Genomic DNA, 21,613 nt, shown 5'->3' with positions numbered 1-21,613 from the left:
GGAGTAACTAAAAGTGAAATAATGAAGTGTTTCATGGTTGTGTCATACACTTATTTTGTCTTATAACTGGCATATCTTTTTCAGCCTCTTATCTAAATTGCACCTATAACTAAATCCTATCTGGTTCTGTCAGTGTGCTACTAATGTCTCTGTGCTTGTTTTGTATTGTAGATTGGCTCACAGAGTAATTGCTCATCCCTGTTGGACTTTGGTTCTGTAGTGCAAATGGAGTGTAGAACTCAGTTGTCTGGGCCAGAGTGACAGAAGCCTGATGTCCAAGATGGAAAAGAAACGAAGAAAGAAATGAAAGCCTCTTTTCAGGCCAAACCACAAAAGGCCATGAAATTTAACTTTTATTTACATTGGACAAGACTGTAAAATGGCTGATCAGTAATGTTTCGGCTTTTAGCTGAAACAAAAATTAACTTATAATCAAGGAAGAAAACAGTGTGATTTGAATTTATGCAATTTTATGACCATATTCACTTATGACCATGAAGCTTGTCAACATCTGGCTGCTTCTGCTAGTGGTTTTGCTTTGTGGGAAGAAACATCTGGGTGACAGACTGGAAAAGAGAACTTTTGAAAAGGCCCGGTGTCCTGGCTGTTCCCACCTGACTTTGAAGGTGGAATTCTCGTCAACAGTTGTGGAATATGGTAATGATATTATTTTAAATGTTAGGTGACCCCTCCGCCCCCCCATGTTTTTGTTTCAGATTTACTTTAAACATTAGCTTTTGCCAAAAACATTTACTTTTTATAATAAATTTCAAATGGGGTGAGTGTATAACACTTGGATGTTATTTGTTTTCCCAGTGTAGTTAGCTTATATAAAGCAAGGAAATCAATGTTCTGAATTACTTTCCTAAAATTTGATTCCATGGAACAGATGCCACTGTAGCCTAGTTAGAGTGGGGAGCTTGAAGGTACTGGGTTTTATGTTCTGAAGTTCAGGTGAACAGATATGAAAAACTAGCAAATAGTCTTATATAATCTGCTCCAAATTTTGTTATTGTTTTCAGTAAAATAAAATTGAGCCTTTACTTCTTTGGATTCCTTTTGCCTATTTGAAAACCTTACATGCATTTGTTTGCCATACATTCAAACTTGTGTTAATATATGCTTTTTAAAAAATAGCACTGGTATCTGATTTTGAGTTATGTGTCCTGTGATCAGGGGATTCATACAGATCACTTTAACTCAAAGCTCTAGAAACTGCTGTCCAGAGCATTTAAACCGATCTTTTTGTTTACTGCTCTTTCCACTGTGGGTTTTAAGATACGTAATTTTTCTTTTACCAGGGAAATTTTAGATTAGATATAATCTTATGTTATATATGTATATGAATTTTTATTTTTATTTGTGGTCATTGATTTCAGAATATATTGTGGCTTTCAATGGATACTTTACAGCCAAAGCTAGAAATTCATTTATTTCAAGTGCCCTGAAAAGCAGCGAAATAGACAATTGGAGAATTATTCCTCGAAATAATCCATCCAGTGACTACCCTAGTGATTTTGAAGTGATTCAAATAAAAGAAAAACAGAAAGTGGGGCTGCTAACACTTGAAGATCATCCAAACATCAAACGGGTAACACCCCAACGGAAAGTCTTTCGTTCCCTCAAGTATGCTGAGTGTGAGTACTGAAATCTCAGGGGAATCTCTGTCAATTTCTGTTGCTTGGATTTAGAGAGAATGTGCATATTCACCCACAATGAGATCCACCACTCTCCTCCACCCCCACCCTGACTTTATTTTGAAAAATTTCAAACTGATGGAATAGTTGAAAAATAGTACAGTGAATACCCATGTCCTTTCATCAGTTGTGAACGTTTTCTTGGCAGGAACTTAAACAAAAAAGAGTCTTCTTTTTATTCCAGTAGGAAAAAAATGAAAGTGTACAGTGGAGAATGATAATGATCTTTTTTCTTTTGAGAGTGATTTTCACCCAGGTTTGTCTCGGAGCCTTCATTCTTTGAGGCTGTGATGCCCCTTCACACTCTGAAATGAAATATGGAGTCTTTGAGTCTCCTTTTTACTTGCATTTTACTTCTGTCAGTATGTGTTTTCATTTTTTTATGGTATCTTGCAAAACATCTTTTCCTTGGGTTTCATTTTGTTTTCTCAGCGTCTCCTGACCATGCAAGATCATCCCTTAGCTGGGCTAATTTCAGCCCTAAGCTGTGCAGGTGTGAAGATGGAAAGACTTTGATTATTGGCTTTTCAGAACAAGGGCTTAATCTTTCCTACTTCTTTACAACTTGGGCTTGTCAAAATAGAGTTTATCCTCAAAAATTAATTGCATATTTGTTACATATTTTCCAAAGCATACATGTTACCAAAGGAAAGGTTTTCTGTTTTCCTGTTTGTCATAACTGGGGTAACAAATTATTTCTCATCATTTACTATCATTTTTTTTCTTTGGAAGGAAAAAGAAATAAAATTTTGCTTTTCTTCCTTTGTCTGTCCTATACTAGCCTCAGAGCCTTTGGTTTAAAAAAAATACACAGAGAAAAGGTTGATTTGCATAGTGTGACCAGCCAGTTCTGGAGTCAGCTGTACAATTCAGGTGTTTGACTTCTTCAGAGCTCTTTCTACTAGTCCAGATGTTTTGTAGTGCTTTTTCTTTTTAAAAGTAATAACTTCAAAACAATGTATGAAGATTAAAAACAAACCTTATGCAATTAGCCAAACATTATACGTTGTTTTTTTTATTATTATTTTATGGTAAAGAGCGCCAGAATATTTTAGGAAATATCGAGACACCTAATTTTAGCACAATAATTGTAGAATCTCATGGTTGGGCTTCCTTTATACACTGTCCACCGTGGCTGTCTAGTGCTGTGCTTGACTGCGCTTGACTGAGGAGACAGTTTACTTCCTGGTGGACCCATTTTCTCTTGTTATTTGTGACCTTGTATGGTAAGCAGCTTTTCTTTAAATTTCAACTTTTCTCATCCAAAAAAAAAATGAAAATAATACTACCTACCTTATAGGATTCTTATGAAGATAAAAAGAAATAGTGCATGTGAAGAGAGCTTAGCAGAGTCTTTAGGATATTGTAAATAAACATTAAATGTTAAATATTTTTTTTTTGTCTCTGCTGTTGGAAGGTTTTGCTTTATTTTGGGCTGAAACATGTCTCACTTTGGATCCCATCCCTGGCTCTATCCCATGAGCCATAAGACACAGCTAACTTGTTTTCTACAAAATAGTACCTAAGATTTTTTTTTTGAAGATATCCATGATATCTTCCCCAGCAATACTTACTTTCCAGGACAATAAAAATCTTCAGTTCCTTCAGCAGTTACTCATATGATATGATTTCAAGTCTCCATACCATTTTAATTGTTTTCCTTTGAATATTTTTCATTTTTTTCTAAATTGCTCTTAAATAGTGAAGCTAGAACTGAATTCAGTACTTAAGGTAAAGCAGAACAGACCCCTCCCTTGTTCGAAATATTGTTCTTCAGTTAGTACTTCCAGTATTGTCCCATGCTGTTGACTTAATAGAATCAACACAGAAAGTTCAGTACAGAATAATTTCAGTTGGACTGTGCAAATAATTGCTTAATGGAATTGACGTGACTACATATATTTTTCCAGTTCTTCGTACTTTCATGGGTGTAGCCTGGTGTAACTGGAATAAAAGTGATAGTAATTTGCTTTAGAAACAAAACTTCAGTATTATTACAGATTTGCTCTTAAAACTGACTTGAAATAAAGTTTTTTCTTCATTATAGCATGGTCTTTGAAAGGTAACAGGATAGCTCTTGTGATATTTCTTTTGCTTTCTCCTCCATTTAAAAAAAAAGTAAGGTATTTACAGATAGTAAAATCCATGCTTTTTAGTGCACAGTTAGGCAAGTTTTGATAAAAGTGTACAGTTACCCAGCAACAAAATCAAGATTTAACATAGTTCCATCACCCTCAGAAATGCCCCCAACTCTTTTGTAGTTATTTGCTGTTTGAAAGGTGACATTCTAGGAGATAAGCATATTGAGAATATCGAGCAATATACAGTTGGAAAAGATAATGATGTTTGACCGGAGATAGGTGTAATGGGATAACATGGTTTTTTCCTGTCCCAGAAGTCCAGTGCTGTAAAACTTCATGACTGGGTAGCAGCCATTCTCCTCCTTTTTCTGGTTCAGTGAGGAGAAACTGCTGATTAAAAAAAAAAAAAACCCAGTCATTTCTTCAGTTTTAGTATCACAATTGACTTCTTTAAAAATGATGATTTTATTCTTTCTCTGCTTTACGTGGTTAGAAAATTCCATGTAAAGAGCTCTTTGGGAATCATTATGGCTAAATAATATCCAATAAATATAACTGCATTGAGAAAATCCTAGCAAAGGGAAAGAATTCCATTTTCCTTCAAACACGATTTTCAAAGATAATCATTGCACTGTTTAGAATGACTTTTTCCTGACAGGTATCATGTCATTTCAGTGTTTTTCCTCTTCTGATCTTTCTCTTCCATGGCTGTAGCTGACCCCATAGTGCCCTGTAATGAAACCCGATGGAGTCAGAAGTGGCAGTCATCCCGTCCCCTGCGAAGAGCCAGTCTTTCCCTGGGCTCTGGTTTCTGGCATGCTACAGGAAGACATTCAAGTCGACGGTTGCTGAGAGCCATTCCACGCCAGGTTGCCCAGACACTGCAGGCAGACGTGCTCTGGCAGATGGGATATACAGGTGTGTGATGTGCATCCGGAGACAACATAGAGTCTAGGAGGCCTCCCTCTCGAGTGCCTTCTCATTATTTGTTGAGCTAGATACAGTCAGCTCCCTTCATCTTTGACACCTGTTGTGCTAGGCATCTGTTTCTGTGGCTTTTCTAATTGTTTAATCTATTCATGTTTTGTGTCTTGTTTTTTTGTACCATTTCTGAGGCTAGAAGGGGTAGATTGTGAAACATTTCTTTCTTCTAGACACATATGTGAACATACACAGCACTCCCCACAACTGATGGGCAGTCCAGCAAAGTTCTGTCAGTTCCCAGAGAAAGAGATCAAATTCAAAGGTACTTGCCTTGATTTGGGCAATTTCATGAAAACGAGTTTATCACTCCAGTGTGGTGCCCTGTGTGCAGAATGGCTAAACAGTTGACTGTCATACTTTCGCTGTTTTGTTTCAGAACAGGAAACAATATCAATGACCATACCCTATGAAACAAAACTCATAATCAGTAAGATTTTTTTCTTACTGATACATCATGGCAGAAAATTCCTGTTTAAATGTGAAGATTTAGACCCTGACTTTTAAGTAAGCCCATTTCCTTAGCTCCAGAAACCAGGCTTAGAGACCCCCTACCTCTCCTTTGACTTCCTCAGCCTCTTGCCCTTCAGAATGCCTGAGATACTTAAACTTTTAACATCTGGTAGACTGACATTTTATTAAAATGATTGTCTCCCCTTGGTTTTATCTTTTTAGGGTGAAAACTCCTTCACAAAACAAATTCTTTAGTCATCAGAAAAACATTTTTTATTCCTCTCCAACCAAGTGGTTTCCAATTTTATGTGTGCATTTTTTTAAAGTAAGCAATACATTTTGATGGTTATCTCAGTGTAATTGATTATTTAGTGTAGTATTGATACATAAACAATCATAACAGAAAGACATTACCGTCATTATAGCTATTAGATTTGAAATAATAAAAGTATCTTGTATATTTTTCTACATGTTTTCTAGAATTTCTTGATCTGACAGCATCAGTTATTTTACATAGGTGCAGATGGCTTGTAGCCAGTATCTGAAATAGACTCATGATTATGGAAAAGTGCATAATATACTGATTTTCCTTAAATGTGATTATCCCTCTGTGTTGTTGACAACCCCTCTCTGCAGAAGTTGTTAGGAATGAGCAGCAGTGAGTAAGTTGCCATCCTTGTCAGAAATAGAGATAGTTGCCCCCTCTCCCGGAGGTATGTGCTTTGTGGGTGCCTTCACCCTATAGGGTCATCGGTGGAGGAGTGGGGAAAGGTAGTTCATTCCTGAGCATTGGTGACAGTTAACGGGTGTCCAGAGAGATTTTCTCTGTATCCTCAAGTCTTGTGTAGCAGCAAATGATGGCATTCCCACGCTCTCCCCTTTTCTTAGTCTCAGCCTAGTCAGGGCCTCTGGGGCATCTGACCTAACTTGTGTACTCTGGGCAGGCTTTGGCCCTCAGTGACATGTCATTCTCTTTGGGTTCCAAAGAGGAGTGTGTTCTATAGACAAAAATCTAGAAAGATGATTTCTCCAAACTTAATTGTGTATGCTTTCTTTTTGGAATAAGGTGCTAATGTAAGGGTTGCTGTTTTTGACACTGGGCTGAGTGAGAAGCATCCCCACTTCAAAAATGTGAAGGAGAGGACAAACTGGACCAACGAGCGAACGCTGGACGACGGTAGGTGGCAGTGTCGTGGCGAGACCATGAATGTGGCATTTTCTGGTCACATATAGACTTCATACATAACTCCCATCCTCCATTTTGTCAGTTAAGAGTATTTTTTTCTGTGTTATGATTAAATAGTTCATGTACAATAGTTATTCAGACAAACCCAAGTTGTCATTGTGCCTTTTGGCAGAAACTTTTCCAAATGTCTCAGAGGATGTCGAGAAGTAGCATTTAAGGGGAGAAAGAGGGATATCTGGTGGAGGTGCAGCTCCCTGTTTGGGAGAGAGCAGAAGTGGCTAGACTCAAAAGTGGGCAGGTATGGCATGAGCTCTGAGCGGAAGACAATACAGAGGAACAGAGATTCTGTATCTAGGACTTGGAGGATGAGCCAGTTTGAATTGGTGGTTTGAAATGTGCATGTCGGCACACATTATCATTGACTTTATGAATTTTTTTCTTATGGGCAACAGGGCTGGGCCACGGCACATTCGTGGCAGGTGTGATAGCCAGCATGAGGGAATGCCAAGGATTTGCTCCAGATGCCGAACTTCATATTTTCAGGGTCTTTACTAACAACCAGGTAGGTGGTTTAAGGATCCCTGAAACTCAAAGAATTGATATTAAAATGTAAAAAGTTAAAAACTCCAGAAAATACATATTGGTGTAAATGGAGCACACGTCAGTCAGCTGAACTGCTATTGGTGTCCCATGTTTGCTGTGTTGTCTCTTCACTGTCCCTTCTGTGTAGCTTTGCCCTTCTCCCACCACCCCCGTCATCAGCCTCACTTGAACCCTAGACCCTGCCTGGAGGCAGCTGCACACAGGGATTCCGTTACCACATGTTTTTTCTTTCCCTTGGGCCCACCTGAGGCTTCTGTGCCACCGTGTCTCAGGCACAGTTCTTATACTTTCTGCATGAGAGAAAATTGCATGTTTGTGTGCTTGCCACCCCTCCTGGACTGCGTCCACTTTGAGGGTCCCCTCCATAGCCCAGCACCTAGTGTCATTTTGGGTAACATGAATGTATGAGCTTATTCCCTTACTCTTCATTTGGAAACTATAGGAAGTAGGGAAGGATCCTAGTATTTATTTATTTTAAAATTTTAATTTTTATATAGGTGATACATAGTTTTACGTATATGTAAAAAGCAACAAGGGGATAATTCTCCTAATCCTGTCCCTCTCTAGCAGGCACTTACCTTACTTCCTCCTGTCTCCCATGGGAGAGTTTAATTTCTTATACTCCCTCCTAGAATTCCTTTGGCATATATAAGTAAATATAAATGTGTAGTCTTATTTTCAAAAGCCTTTAAAGAACATTCTTAATTGTTATATTCATTCTGTTTCCACTGTAAGTTTTAATTTTGTATTTGTAGAAACACTAAATGGTGATACACAAAGTAATCTAACTTCTGTCAGGAAACTAAGAGGAATTGAACATCAGAGAAATAATTCTGTGAAATAACTTTATTGATGCTGTTTATCTTTCAGTCTGTTTAGGAATAAAGATTGTTAAGACAAATATATTAAACTATTTAGAAACACTTGACTTAATAGAAGTGTCTTAAGGTAAATTCTCTTGCGAGAGTATTAGTTAGAAGTCTAGAATTTTGCCTCAGAAGGTGTACTTCAGAGTAGTGAGCTATACCTTAGGCCCGGAGAGACAGGTGCCCTCGGACCACGCTGTCTCATTGGAACCCAGCTCCCTCTAGGGACTTAGAGTTTCCGGGTGTAGTAGTTTACATTTCAGAGCATTATTTGTTCTTAGGATTTATTTCTGAAAGTTAACACTTCATGCTGCTAGGAGTCCATACTTTGCTCTTAAAATTAAAAACTCTCTTGTGGCACTTTGATGAGATTTTCTCTGAAACGCCTGAAGGACTGTGTTAACGTTAACCAGGTGTCCTACACATCTTGGTTCCTGGACGCCTTCAACTATGCCATCTTAAAGAAGATTGACGTGCTCAACCTCAGCATCGGCGGCCCCGACTTCATGGACCATCCCTTCGTCGACAAGGTTGGTCTTGTCACTGCACAGAAGGACGTTGCATTTGATGATGACTCCTGCTTTTTCGCATGCCCCAGCTTTTGAGTGCTTCATCTTTAGTGTGCCAGTGGTTTGTCATCCATGAGGTAACTGCTTTGTGAGGACAAGTGGGTGATGACGTGAGCTTTAGTGACTTGCATTGGAAGTAGTACATGGTGCTTTGTTGATTCCTTCTCAACTAAACACATGTCCTGTTTTCTGAACTTGCCTGGAAAGCCGGTATCTGCTCTATGCGCTGTACAGGCCTACGTCCTGGTTTTTATCTAAATATACTGGCTGCCAAACACATTCGTGTCAGTAAGCATCTAGTGTTACATTTTCACGGGGAATCTTTCTTTTTTTTTAGGACTTTTTCACAGTTGTGGTTATTTTTTGACAGTTATATGTTGATTGTTTAAAAGTGGTGTACTTTCACAAATAAATGCCTGCTAATTTTGTAGGTGTGGGAATTAACGGCTAACAACGTAATCATGGTTTCTGCGATTGGCAATGATGGGCCTCTTTATGGGTAAGTATGCCTAATGGGGAAAGACTTAGAGGCATTTTTTTGTTTTCCTGAAATAACTGAAAAACTTGTCTATTTCTTTATTTATCTATACCTGTTTATATCTGTCTAAAGCTCTGCATATTGAAATTTTCAGCATGCCAAAAAATAGACTATAATGAACCTCAGGTCCTCACTACTGGCTTCAGCAGTTATCAACTCAAGGACAATCTTGTTTCTGTTTAATTTTTATTTTATTATTTTAATTTGCTATAAATAGAGTGCAATTAGAGTGCCTAAAGTTTTTATTCTACTTTTTCTTTTCAAAATCAGAGAAGTAAATCTATTAGAAATAAATGGATTTTGCAGTATTTAATAAGACCCACTCAGTACGAAGCATGGTGTGAAGAGGTAGATAAGATGAGGATTCTGCCTCTTTAGGAAACACAAGGTACAAGCACAACGAAACTAACACGAAAAGAAGCATCGTAACACACAGATGGTGCTTTCGGAATTGATGAGAGGAATCAGATGGGAGAATCAGAGAGAACAGTGTCATGGAAACGTTCCTTTGTGTTGTGCTGTCACAGTGAACTGAAGCAGCACAAGATATGAAACATTAGTCACCGAATACCAGGCAGTAAACACTGGTTAGAGATCTGTTTTCTTTCTACCTGCAGCTCCGATTTTTATTCTCTAGGTACCATATGTAAATAATCTCTTGTGTTAAAATGCTTTTACTATAGGGTATTTGTTACCCTCCTTTATTGGGTACCCAGGATGTATGCAGTTTGGTGCTGTGACAAAGGGTTTGAGATCACCACGAAGGAAAAAAAATATAGTCTGCCCTCAGTGCACCATAACCCAGCAGATGGAGAGACAAATGTATGTGTTCCCTCCCACGTGTGTGTGTGTCTCTGTGGTGCACATGTTAAGGATGTGTACTTGTGCCTTCAGAAACACACTAACTACGTCTCATGGTGACATCCTTCAGAGTGCATGCTGGGGAGAGCAAGCCACCTTGAAGACTGGCTGAGCTTACTTAAAGGGTCTAGGGCATAGGGTTAGACTGATTATATGAAATTAATGTTTTTTTTAGGTCAAAAACCATGCATATTGGCAGTCTTGGTTCCAACCTAATAGTTGTTCAGTCAGTGATTCTATCTCTGTCAGGAGTCCAAGGTCCCAGATTTTTCTGTGTCGTTAGTAATATACATTGCAACTCATAGGTGACATAAACATTCTGACTATAGCTCTACCATGAAAAACACCAGTTACAAAATAATCTCATCACATTTTCTTGTTTTCCCTTTCAAATATTTCTCCTGTTTGCCACTTCTCCCATTTCTGATGTCCCCACTCAAGGCCAAGCCCTGGTCAGTTGAGTCACTAGGTTATCAGTCAATTTCCTAGCTTGTTCTGCTTAAGTCTTTCCCACCCAGCTCTTCCTGCATGGGCGATGTGGGGTTGTGGGATTGCCCTGGTGTGGAGCCAGATGACTCCAGCCTGCCCCTTGCAGGCTATGGGACCTTCACTCTTTGAGGCTCAGACTCCTCACCTGTCACAGGCGGGCATGAGACCCACCCTGGTTAGTGATTTTGAAGATGAAATTAGACAACAGAGGGAAAGGCTTATGAATAATGAGCCTCTATAAGTAGTGGCCTTCTTTTTCCTTCCCTTTTTTCTGTGTTTTAATTAAAACACATGTTCTAGCAGTTTTCTCATTCCAGAATCTGCAGTGGATCATTATCATCAAATCAAATCCAGATTTTTCTTCTTGGTTCTCAAAATTCTCACTATTCTAGCCTGGAGTCGGCATACTTTTTCTGTAAGGGATCAGATAGTAAATACTTTTAGGCTTCACCGACCATATGGTGTTACAACTGCTCAGCTGCCCCTGTGGTGTGAAGGCTGCCCTGGAGTGTGTGAACGAATGGGCCTGGCTGTGTTCCAGTAAAACTTCATTTATAAAAACAGATGGTGGGCCTGTTGCGACCACTGGAGACCATAGTTCCCCGACTGTAGCATGCAGCTGTTGGCTTAGCTTTATTTTCCACTTCTGCATGCACATCTTCCTCAGATCTGCTCTCCTCCTGGGTCTCCCTGTGGAAACCATGTTTATCCTGGTCTCCATCACCTGTTACTGCTAGTGTCCCTCCTAGCTTGCCTTTCTTCTGTTTGCACCTCTTGACACCAGCTCTTCCATGTGCTGTTCTGACTGCTTTGCCACACACTAGTTGCTCTTCTGAAATCCTGTGACTTCTCTGGGAAGTCACACTCAATGGCTTCTAATCAAAGTGTTGTTCGTTTTCAGTGTATTAGAAGAGAACCTTGGAGAGGAGGGCCTTGTGTCATACTCATTGGGTCAGCTCATATAGCTATACAGAGACCTGGTATCTGCCAGCTGCTTTGTGCTGGCAATGACATGTAACCATCGAGGCATAGCTTGCACTATTCTGGCTTACTGCTTGGGCATCAGGTAGGACTGGTCAGATGACCGTAATGTGCCCAAAAAGCTGGAGTCACATCGCAGGCATTGAGCTGCCAGCCACTCGATATAATGCTTGAATCCTCAGATACCCCTTGCTGTGAGCTATGTCAGGGTCCTGCATCCTTGACACTTAGACTTCATGGTGCAAGGAGTTTCCAGCTGTAGCTTCCCCCTTTTCAGCACCAACAAAATTTTTTTGATGCTTTCTCTTATATTTTATGGGTTTAAAGCATACTAAGTATTCTAGAGATTGACAGAAAGAGGGAGGGTGGGAAGGTGGTTTTTTTGTGTGTGTCAATTACAATAGGAAGTTTTAGCAGTGACTTCTCTACTAATCTCTGCTTCTTGATCTCATAGAAACGTATAAATTTTTAGCATCAGCCTGTAAAATACCACCGTTGGTGTTTGTGAACAGCCACCTAGTAGCATGTCAGTGGCCAGTGAGCTAAGAAGGCAGTGCCAAGGTTCTCAGTGTGGTTTAAAATAGTTGGTTATAGTCAGGTTCTCTATAGTCTTGCTAGTAATATCACGTAAGCCACTTGAAATCAGTTTTGGTTACCGAATTATCAAAGAGTTCTTTTTTTTTGGTAGTGGAGCTATAATAAAGCTCAGAAATGCATTTTCATTAGTGGTTGTTGTATACTTTCAGATAGGTCAGCTGCTTCTCGATTCATATCTTGATTTTATAATTTAAACATTTTAGTTGTTATTTCACTGTAATTTCCTTGCAGATCTAGTACTCTTTAGGTATGGAAGAGAATTACATGGTTTTATTCTTTGCATCCGTGTCTTCTTTCCAAGGAGTTCAAGATTACACAGTGATGATAGTCACTTTCACAGTTGCCTGTGAGGAAGGTGGAACACCCTACAAAAGATCAGTTGAAAACGTTAACTTCCTGACCATGACAGATGCAGATGTGTGACTCAATTCGTTCCCAGAGAAATGCTGAATCTAGTTGAGGAGGCAAAATAAATACATTTGAACAGTTTGAAAATGATGTGAGAATGTATAAGTTTGTGATGAATTGTCATAGTGTTAAGTCTTGTGAAGGTCAGAGAAGGTGGGTAGGTATTCCTGTAAGCCTGGAAGTAGTGAGGGAAAAAGTGAGTCTTGGGCCAAAGTATGGGAAGTTGACAGGGAGGGAAAGTAAGAAAGGGCGTTCCAGGTGCAAGGAAATGATTTGAGCCCAGCATGAAGATGGCAGTGAGTATGGCCTTTCACAGGACAGCTCTGAGGAGCAGCAGTCCATCTCAGCTGCACATGTTTTATCACAGAAGAACCTAATATAGTCTTTGATTTTTCTGGGAGTATTTGCCCTTATTTGAATTATCTATTTAAAATTATTTCTCTTCTCTTTTGTTTTTGTGCCTCAATTTAGCACTCTGAATAACCCTGCTGATCAAATGGATGTGATTGGAGTAGGTGGCATTGATTTTGAGGATAACATCGCCCGCTTCTCTTCACGGGGAATGACTACCTGGGTAGGTTTTTCTTCATTAGTTGAATGTGCCTAAAGGAACCATTTGTCTGAGAGCCTGGGGCTGTACTTATGAGTGTACAGATAACAAAGCAGCTTGTAAGCCTGACCCTCATTTGCACAGATGGCATAGCCAGGGCTGTGGGTACTTGTCCAGCCATGAAGACGAGAGATGTGGTCCCACTGACATCTGCTACGTCACTGGAGTGCCAGGCAAGGGCTGGTTCTGAGTGGTATTTCCCAGTTCTTTTTAACTTATTTCTGAGCGACTCACTCCTTAAGTCAGTTAGATTCATGACCACTTGTCTTAACTAGTAGGAAGATGAGCACTTTCCTTAGTGCTAGGTGAGATGATTTTTTGGGCCTTAAGAAACGAGAAACCAGTGAGAAAAATTTACTATCAGCTCTGCTAACACAGAAATAATTGTATTTAGCTGAACAAAATTGAAATAACCCAGGAAGTTAAATAACTCAGCTACTTGGAGTTTAATTATGCAGCTCATTCATCCTCCTCTACTCATTACAACAGAGTTGGATTCAAAGTTAAGTGCTCTGTCAGGTAGCACTGGGCACTCTTGCCTGCCCCTTGCGGTCGTCTGGGTCAGATCACCTCTTGGGTGCTCTTACTCAAGGATGTTGAGCTTGGAGGTCTTGGGAAGTCCCAGAAAAGAGCCACAGCCTCCTGAGAACATTGTGGCCTTGTCTGTAGTGGCGCCACTTTATGGGATAGCCTTCTACCTTCACACTGTCACCTCTCCTGGTGCCCTCTTCATTCAGCTCCACTGTGGTTCCATGCCTGAGGCACTCAGACACCTCCTACTGCAATGATGTTCATTGAATTGTCGCCACAGTCTGGTGGACCCCACCCTGAAAAAGTCATTCCCAGGGATGTGTTTCATATCAGTTCATTTGCGCTCCCTCAGCACTTTCTTTGTACTGCTAAATACTTGGAAACGATGCCTTTACCACTTGATGTCTGTCTAGATCTCTCATAAATGCTTTCATGGAATTATAATGCAGTGCTATGTCCTTGGTTTTTTGTCATGGCCTTGTTTTTTTAATGGTATTTTGAGAAATGTTCCCGAATCATTACAGAGCTGCAGATGAAGGTATCCTTACTCAGTGTCCCACATAGATGGATATATAGCCTCATTTCCAGGAAATTTCTGAGTACTCAGTTAAAATCTTATCTCAAGTCGCTCATCATTTACATTTATCTGAATGGTTTCTTCTTTATTCTCTGGTGACAGATTGAAATCTTCAGTTATGTACTTTTTTCCTTGTAAAGAAAATGTTTCTTTTTTTCCCTAACTTTTAATTTTCTGATTTTTCTAAAATATTTCTAATTTTTAAATTATCTAGATATGTCAGTTTGCAGTTTCTAGTCTTGCATGTTAGCAAAATTTTAAATATTTACTTTTTAATTGCCTTATGTCATTACTAGTACATTGGTTATTATAAAACATGTCAAAAATAATTTCATTTTCTGCATTATAATTTAAGCTTATTTTCTGTACTGCAGTGAATTTCAGACTAAAACCAGTAACTTATTGAAGTTACACTATATTTAAGTAACCCATATTTCCGTTCTGGTTTTATTCACTGATAATCCAATATAACTGTGTGCCAGTGTGTGTGCCTTGGTGGAAACCAACCCGCTTTTATTCATAGGAGCTACCAGGAGGCTATGGCCGTGTGAAACCTGATATTGTCACCTACGGTGCTGGAGTGAGGGGCTCTGGTGTGAAAGGGGGATGCCGGGCCCTCTCGGGGACCAGCGTGGCTTCTCCAGTGGTCGCCGGCGCTGTCACCTTGCTAGTAAGGTGAGTGTTGCTCAGCAGAGAGAAGGTGGTGCCAGCAGACCAGGAGCTGAGTCTTGCTTTTCAACAACTTTAGAGTTCAGGAGCACATCATGCAACCTTGCTTCGTCTCTGTTTATCTTTACAAAAGAGGTCGGAGTCCATTCTTTGATAGAGGATGCTTGTGAGAGTTGATTCTTGTGTGTACGTGGGTACCCACAATAAAGCACTATGTGAGGAAAAATACCTATTTCTTTATGTTTGAAGTCTGGTTTTCTTATGGGGGTCTTTTAAGACTTTTTTTTTTTTAGAGCAGTTTTAGGGTCACAGCAAAATTGAGAGGAAAGTACAAAGATTCCCCCATGTCCCTTGTGCCCCCATTTTGTTTGTTTTTATACCATTTTTGGTGCTACAGCTGTACTTGTTATATCCAAGCAAGTGTGTATATCAGGCATGGAACAGAAAGTAAGGTATTTCCTTGCCATAGCCTTCATTTCCTTGGGAATTCACCTTTTAACATTTTCTTTTAGCTAAGGAGCTGTCAAACCAGGCAATCAGCTCTCCTTTATGATAGACAAGTTTCTCTTTGTAATTTACTTACTCTTTTTGTCTTGTCGAATCCCATCTACAATTGAAATGGAGCTTAGTGGTCAACCTTTAATTTTGCTGTTAATGAAGCTGTAAGAAAGTTTTCAAATATATTCGACTGGAATCGATGCTTATGTGCTCTTAGTCAGATGGGCCATGTGCCTTACTCCCAAAATTATGAAAAGATGTCTTTGGAGCTAACACTTACTTTGTAGTTTAACACCCCTCAAAAAACAAAAAAACCAAAAAAAAACCCCAAAAACACTTCAGTCTGTTGTAGTAACAGAAAACTGCATATTTCAAAGTTATACTCTGTTATATTTTAAAATTAAAATAGGCAAATGATAGTAAATGTTTTTATATTTAAAAATCTCTTTAAAATCAAGTAAATTTATGTTGATTTTAACTTCTAATGCCAGAGGCATCTTTTATTAATAGTCTCTTATAAAGCTAGATATTTTCTTGTTTCGTTCTTTTTCCATCCTTCCCTTATAGTTCAGAGCCAAATTCTTAAAATTGTTGACATTGCTCCGAGTAATATTCTCTTTGGAGACTAATCATGTGCCTGTTAGAAACATTGTCTTTCTGTTCCACTTGTTTTCTTCACCCCCACCTTACATACAGTGAAAAAGAGAGAAGGGAATGCAGACTGTGGAGTTACCTGGCTCACTTAGGCTTCTGTATTTGCCGAGAGGAGAGAATTCAGCCAGGGCTCTTGTTTCCACTCTTGTTGATTGTGAAACAAAAAATTCTGGCTCACATCTCCCATTTGCCGTGATTGTTAGCCCGGATGAGATTTCAGGCTCTACTGTTGAGCGCATCATAACTCCCTTCTCACGAGTAGGGAAGTGAGGAGGGTGTGCTTTCCATTTTCAGTAGCATCTCTAAGTATAGATATTTTCAGTGTCAAGGAAACCTTTCACTTCCTTCATCTCCCTGCAACAGATAAAAATGCCACTGTGATAGTTCAGAAATATTTTTATGGCCAGACAAATAGCTCATAATAGATGCTGACCACAAAGAAGTGCTTCCTTGGCTTCTAGCCTCCCAGTGCTCAGTAAGGAACCAGAACCTAACCTTTGGTCTTGCTTGATCATCAGGAATCGGGGAAGACTGTGGACCTGTAGCTGAACTTTTAGCAGTTCTTTTTTTGTCATTGAGAATCAGTCCCACTTTATGTCCTCTTACTTCTCCCTATGTTAGATTTCCCATCTAGACCTTTTAGAAAAACCTGCCTACACTTTAAGAACAACTGCTATAATAGTGAAATATTTAGGATCTTAGGAGGTTTTTTTGTTTACTATATTTTTTTCTCCTGAATTTAGAGATTAAAATTTACGTGTGTTTATAACGCATAGATATACAAGAATGCATGTTTTAATGCTAGCGTTTTTAAGCAGTTGATAGTGCCTAGGTGTCGCTCAGTTCCTAGCCAAGTAGAGATGAGCATTCAGGTTTGTCCAAATGTATTCTGATGATGAAACTCTCAAGGTAGCCTCAGATCTGCATGGTTTTATCAGGCTTTATCCACCAGGGTGATGCATCACACACAGGACTCCAAAACAAAAAAGGCAAGTTTTCGTTTTGGAGATGGTGGACTTCACTTAGATGCTGTACCTCTTTCCCAGCCTGCATTGACTTCACTCTCCAGGACCCGTCTGCCTTCCTTACCTTTTCCCAGCTAAGTCATGTCTCAGCTTATCTCCTTCCTCCTGCCTTCCCGTGAGAAGCCTGTACCTCTTACCTATTCTTGCCTCTGGAAATCATAGTTACTGGAAAAATGTTTTTCTGATCACTTTAGTATAAACAGGCACTAGCCTCGTGAGCAAGTATTCTCACAAGCCATGTGGAAGGCTAATAACTCTTCAGTCCTGAGGCAGGTGCGGAAATGAGAACACATTCATTCTCATCTCGCATGGTCCCTACCAAAAAAAGTGTTTTGTTAGACAAAACAATATTGGAGGTCACATGTTCACATTTGCAGGTTAGGAATAATCTGATTTTTATTCTTTTATGAGAAAATGAACAAATGCATGCTTCCCTCCCCAATCTCTCCCAGCACAGTCCAGAAACGTGAACTAGTGAATCCAGCCAGTATGAAGCAGGCCCTGATTGCATCAGCCCGAAGGCTTCCTGGTGTCAATATGTTTGAGCAAGGCCATGGCAAGCTGGATCTACTCAGAGCCTATCAGATCCTCAACAGCTACAAACCACAGGCAAGGTCAGTATGCTTTCCTTTTGAGTAGGCTTTTCACTGGGTTCTGTACAAAATAGTAGCCTCTGAATAGGAACCAATCACTGACTACGTAACACTCAGGGATCCCGGAGAGAGCATTATGCTGTAGCTTCTACTACGGTGCCAGCTGGTATTCTGTTATTTTTAATACGAGTGGTTTAAAATAATGATTTTCTGTTTTCTTTTTACTTTTTAAAACTTTCTTCTGAAATAACCTTAGGTTTACAGAAATTTGCAAAAATTGCATAGAGAGTTCTCATGTACCCTTAACTTAGCTTCCTCTAATGCCAACATCTTAGGTGACCATAATTCAACTATTAAAACTAACAGATGAATACTGATATTGTACTATAATTAATCTGTAGATTTTATTCAGTTTGCCAGTTTTCCCCTGGCATTCTTTGTCTAGTCCAGAATCCAGGCCCCACATTGCATTTAGTTGTCTGTCTTCTTGGTCTCCTCCAGCTTTTGACAGTTCATCTGTCTTGTCGTTCATGATTCTGAGTCCTTTGGGAGTGCTGGGTACTTATTTGTAGACTGTCTCTGGATGTAGATTTATCCGATGCTTTCTCATGATTAGTTTAAGGTTATGTATTTTGGAGAAGAAGCTTTTTCATTTTTTATTTTGAAATGAGTTTAAATTTACAACAGGGTTCCAAAAATAGTACATGGGGATCCATAAATCCTTCACCCAGCTTTCCCTAATGTTAACTTCTCCCATAACTGTAGTACAAATCTCAGAGCCTGGAAATAAATTAACATGGATATATGCCCATTGAATAATCTATAAACTGTATTCAGATTTCGCCCACTGTCCCACTCCTGTCCTTTTCCTGGCCTAGGAGCCAGTCCAGCATCCCACGTTGTATTTAGTTGTCACATCTCCTTGATCTATAATCAGGGACACTTCACCAGTTTTCTTCCTCTTATTACTGATGGAATTTATTTGCATCATTCAATTTAGGTGATGTGTCCAGGCCCTCCAAGAAACAGACTCCAGGATTGGATTAGCCGTCCAAAAGATCTGTTGTGGGAGGGGACCCTATGAAGGAAAAAGAGAAGGAGGCAGTAATAGTCTTAGGACTACCATGCTGACCTGATGCCTATGAAAAGGGATAGAGGAAGGAGGTTTGCGGAGCAAGACCGTCGGACTGCAGCACAGGTCTAAAAATGTTTCTGCTAATGGGGAATCCTTGAACCAAAGTTGTCTATTAGGGGAGCCTGTGTCCCCCAGGGATGAGCCTGCCCTAGGAACACATGGTGGAGGGACTGGAGGGGCAGCAGCTGGAGGTGTCCAGAGCTATGCTTTTGTGGTGGGAGATCTGAGCAGCATGGCTCATGGTGCCTACCTTAGGTGCCGTCTGCTGGGTTTCTTTATTGCAGTTACTGTTTGTCTCTTGTGACTACTAAGTATCACTTGTGGGGATGCCCTTTGAAATGATCTTGCTTCTTAATATACTTTCACTAATTTTAGCATCCATTGATGGTTCTTGCCTACAGTAATTATTACTATAGAGATTGCCCCATGGTGATTTTCTGTTTCTCTCATTCTTTCTACATTTATTAATTGAAGTCTGCTATAAGGAAGAGCTGTCCCTTCTCTCCCACTTATTCATTTATTCAGTTATTTATATCAGTATGGACACATGGGTATTTATTTGACGCTGGGTTATAATCCAATCATATCATTTTCTTACTGTTACTCACATTGTCCCGGACTTGGCTATTGGGAGCTCCTTCTAGTTGGCTCCTGTCTTTCCAGCATGCCTTCATTTTTTGCGAACTTTCTTACTTCTTGGCAGCACAGCATTTCCATGCCCCAGCCTTGGTGTCAGTTCTTTGTCCCAGCACCCTGAGTCTTTTATTTAGAAATCAAGACCTGGGCACTAGGTGTGCTCCTGGCAGCTAGGTGTGCTCAGAGTTTTTTCTAGGCCTTTTTAGCAGACAGAGCTAGGAAATGTCTGTATGTGTACACACACACACGCGTGCACACGCGCACACACACTCTACCTATTTCTTTGTGTGTCCATCTGTAGATATACTAAAAACATGAGTTCATCTGTCTCCTGGTCACACCTAACACCTCAGCTCTCGGTCTAGTCTTCCCTCTCCTTATTTGTAACTCTTCTCCAACAGTGAGAAACCTGGCTCTCATCCACAATATGTTTGCTTATTTGTTCAGTCCTAGCATATGCATATTGAGTAGTTTTAGAATTGCTAACCTATGCCCTTGCAAAAAAACAAATTTATCAGCTAGAGTACAATATTTATGTATACTTCTTTTTAGCTTTACAGAGTATAGTCATATTATTTTCCAAAGTTACTTAGGTTAAATCTTTTCTTTTTCCACTCCATTGGTGTGGTTTTGCTATTTAGTTTTAATATAATTGAATTCACTTGTTAGTGTTTAGGTCTCTTTTTAGATTCCTCCCACCTCCTGGTTGATTTCAACTACGTATGTGTTGGGTATGTGAAGCATAACCATGGCCCTAAAGTCATAACTGCACACAAAAGTACGCCTGGAGAAGTGTCACTTCTCTCATCCTTCTGTCCCCATTCCCACTCCCCATTCTTTCCTATCGCCACCTACCCCTGTAGGTAACAATCTCATTAGTTATTGGTTTATCTTTCTTTTATTTCTTTTTGCACAAATGAGCAGATACATATATATTTTCTTATATCCCTTTTCTTACACAAAGGATAGGATTACTACAAATATTCTTTTGTACTTTGCTTTTTTCACTTAACAGTATCCTAGAAATCGCCCTATATCAATTCATAGAGATCTTTTTATGGCTGTATAGTGTGGATGTACCATTGTTTATTCCACCACTTATCTATATTTTGGCATTTGTATTGTTTCCACTGTTTTGCGGTTATAAACTGTTGCTATGAATAATCTTGTGCCTAGTATTTTAGTTTTGTTGGAGATGTATCTTCAGGAAAAATTCCTAGAAGTGGTATTGCTAGGTCAAAGTTAAGAGCATAGGAGCTTTGTTAGGTACCAGTCCATTCCCTTCCAGAAGGGTTGTGTCCGTTTGCATTCCACGGTGCTGTGTGAGAGGGCCTGCCTCCCCAGAGCCTCACCAGCAGAATGTTCTGTCATGTGATTACTTTCTGCCACTCTGAGAGATGAGACATGGTCTCTCAGTATTGTTGTAATTTGCATTTTTCCAGTTATGAGTGAGTTTGAACACTTTGTATATGGTCAGAGGCCATTTTTACACCTTTCTTGGGAAGTGTCCGTTCATTTCTTTTTCTTTTTTCTCTGAATTTTATTTGTCCCTCAGTTGTTAAGAGTCATATATATATATCTAAAGGTTAGTAACCCTTTGCTGGTGATATATGTTGCAGATATTTTTCTCTGTTAGTTTTTTGATTTTTTGTGAAGTGTTTTTTGCTATGCAGTTTTCTTTAAACAGCCAACTTTGTTATTAGTCTTTTGTTGTTGCTCTTGGAATTTGAGTCACAGAAAGCCTTTCTCTCTACTAAGTAAAAGAGAATACTTGTTTTAATACTTGTTTCCTTTCCTTTTATTTCCTTTTATTTACTTGAGACTCCCTGATCCATTTGGGGTTTATTCTTGTGGGTGGTGTGAGGTATGGATCTAATTTTATCTTTTGCCAAATGACAAACCTATTTGTCACTCCTGCATCTATTAAAAAGTCTGTCTTTGCCCCAGTGATTTGAGATTTCGTGATTTGAGACTCTTGCGTCCAAAGCATTCACTGCAGCTGGTTGCCTCATCGTTTTCTGCCAGCCACAACCACCAAAGTTCTAAACTCGCAGAAGGAAGGAGATGTTCCCCACACATTCTGTTGTCTGTACAGTCTAGGCAGCCCGGCCCAGTGGTCTTCTCAGCATAGGAAGCACTTCAAAGCCAGGTTCCCAGATGCCAGCTGAGGGCAGCCCTGCAAGCAGGCCCGTCTGAGGCTCAGGTCCATCCACTTTGTTGACTCTTTTTGTATAGTTGTGTCACTTCAGTGTCGTTTTCTAACGCACTCTGCTCTAACGCTATATTCTTTGTTTCAGTTTGAGCCCCAGCTACATAGATCTGACTGAGTGTCCCTACATGTGGCCCTACTGCTCCCAGCCCATCTACTATGGAGG

At 39.7% G+C, this 21,613-nt stretch overlaps 1 protein-coding gene across 1 annotated transcript in view; it reads left to right on the top strand.

Annotated features, from left to right (window-relative positions):
• The window catches only part of MBTPS1 (membrane bound transcription factor peptidase, site 1), a 52,322-nt gene that overhangs the window by 11,090 nt on the left and 19,619 nt on the right, over window positions 1-21,613 (top strand). Inside the window, 11 exon segments of the mRNA XM_006926716.3 lie at window positions 172-657; window positions 1,380-1,637; window positions 4,493-4,696; window positions 6,279-6,389; window positions 6,851-6,960; window positions 8,281-8,397; window positions 8,868-8,935; window positions 12,782-12,884; window positions 14,552-14,703; window positions 17,327-17,488; window positions 21,536-21,613. Coding sequence (XP_006926778.1) covers window positions 489-657; window positions 1,380-1,637; window positions 4,493-4,696; window positions 6,279-6,389; window positions 6,851-6,960; window positions 8,281-8,397; window positions 8,868-8,935; window positions 12,782-12,884; window positions 14,552-14,703; window positions 17,327-17,488; window positions 21,536-21,613 — 1,532 coding nt within the window. The 5' untranslated portion in view covers window positions 172-488.

This window comes from Pteropus alecto, unplaced genomic scaffold (genome assembly GCF_000325575.1).
Source record: "Pteropus alecto unplaced genomic scaffold, ASM32557v1 scaffold7, whole genome shotgun sequence".
NCBI classification, from domain to species: Eukaryota; Metazoa; Chordata; class Mammalia; order Chiroptera; family Pteropodidae; genus Pteropus; species Pteropus alecto.
The sequence above is the reverse complement of the archived record's forward strand: the minus strand, read 5'-3'. Positions and strand labels throughout refer to the sequence as shown.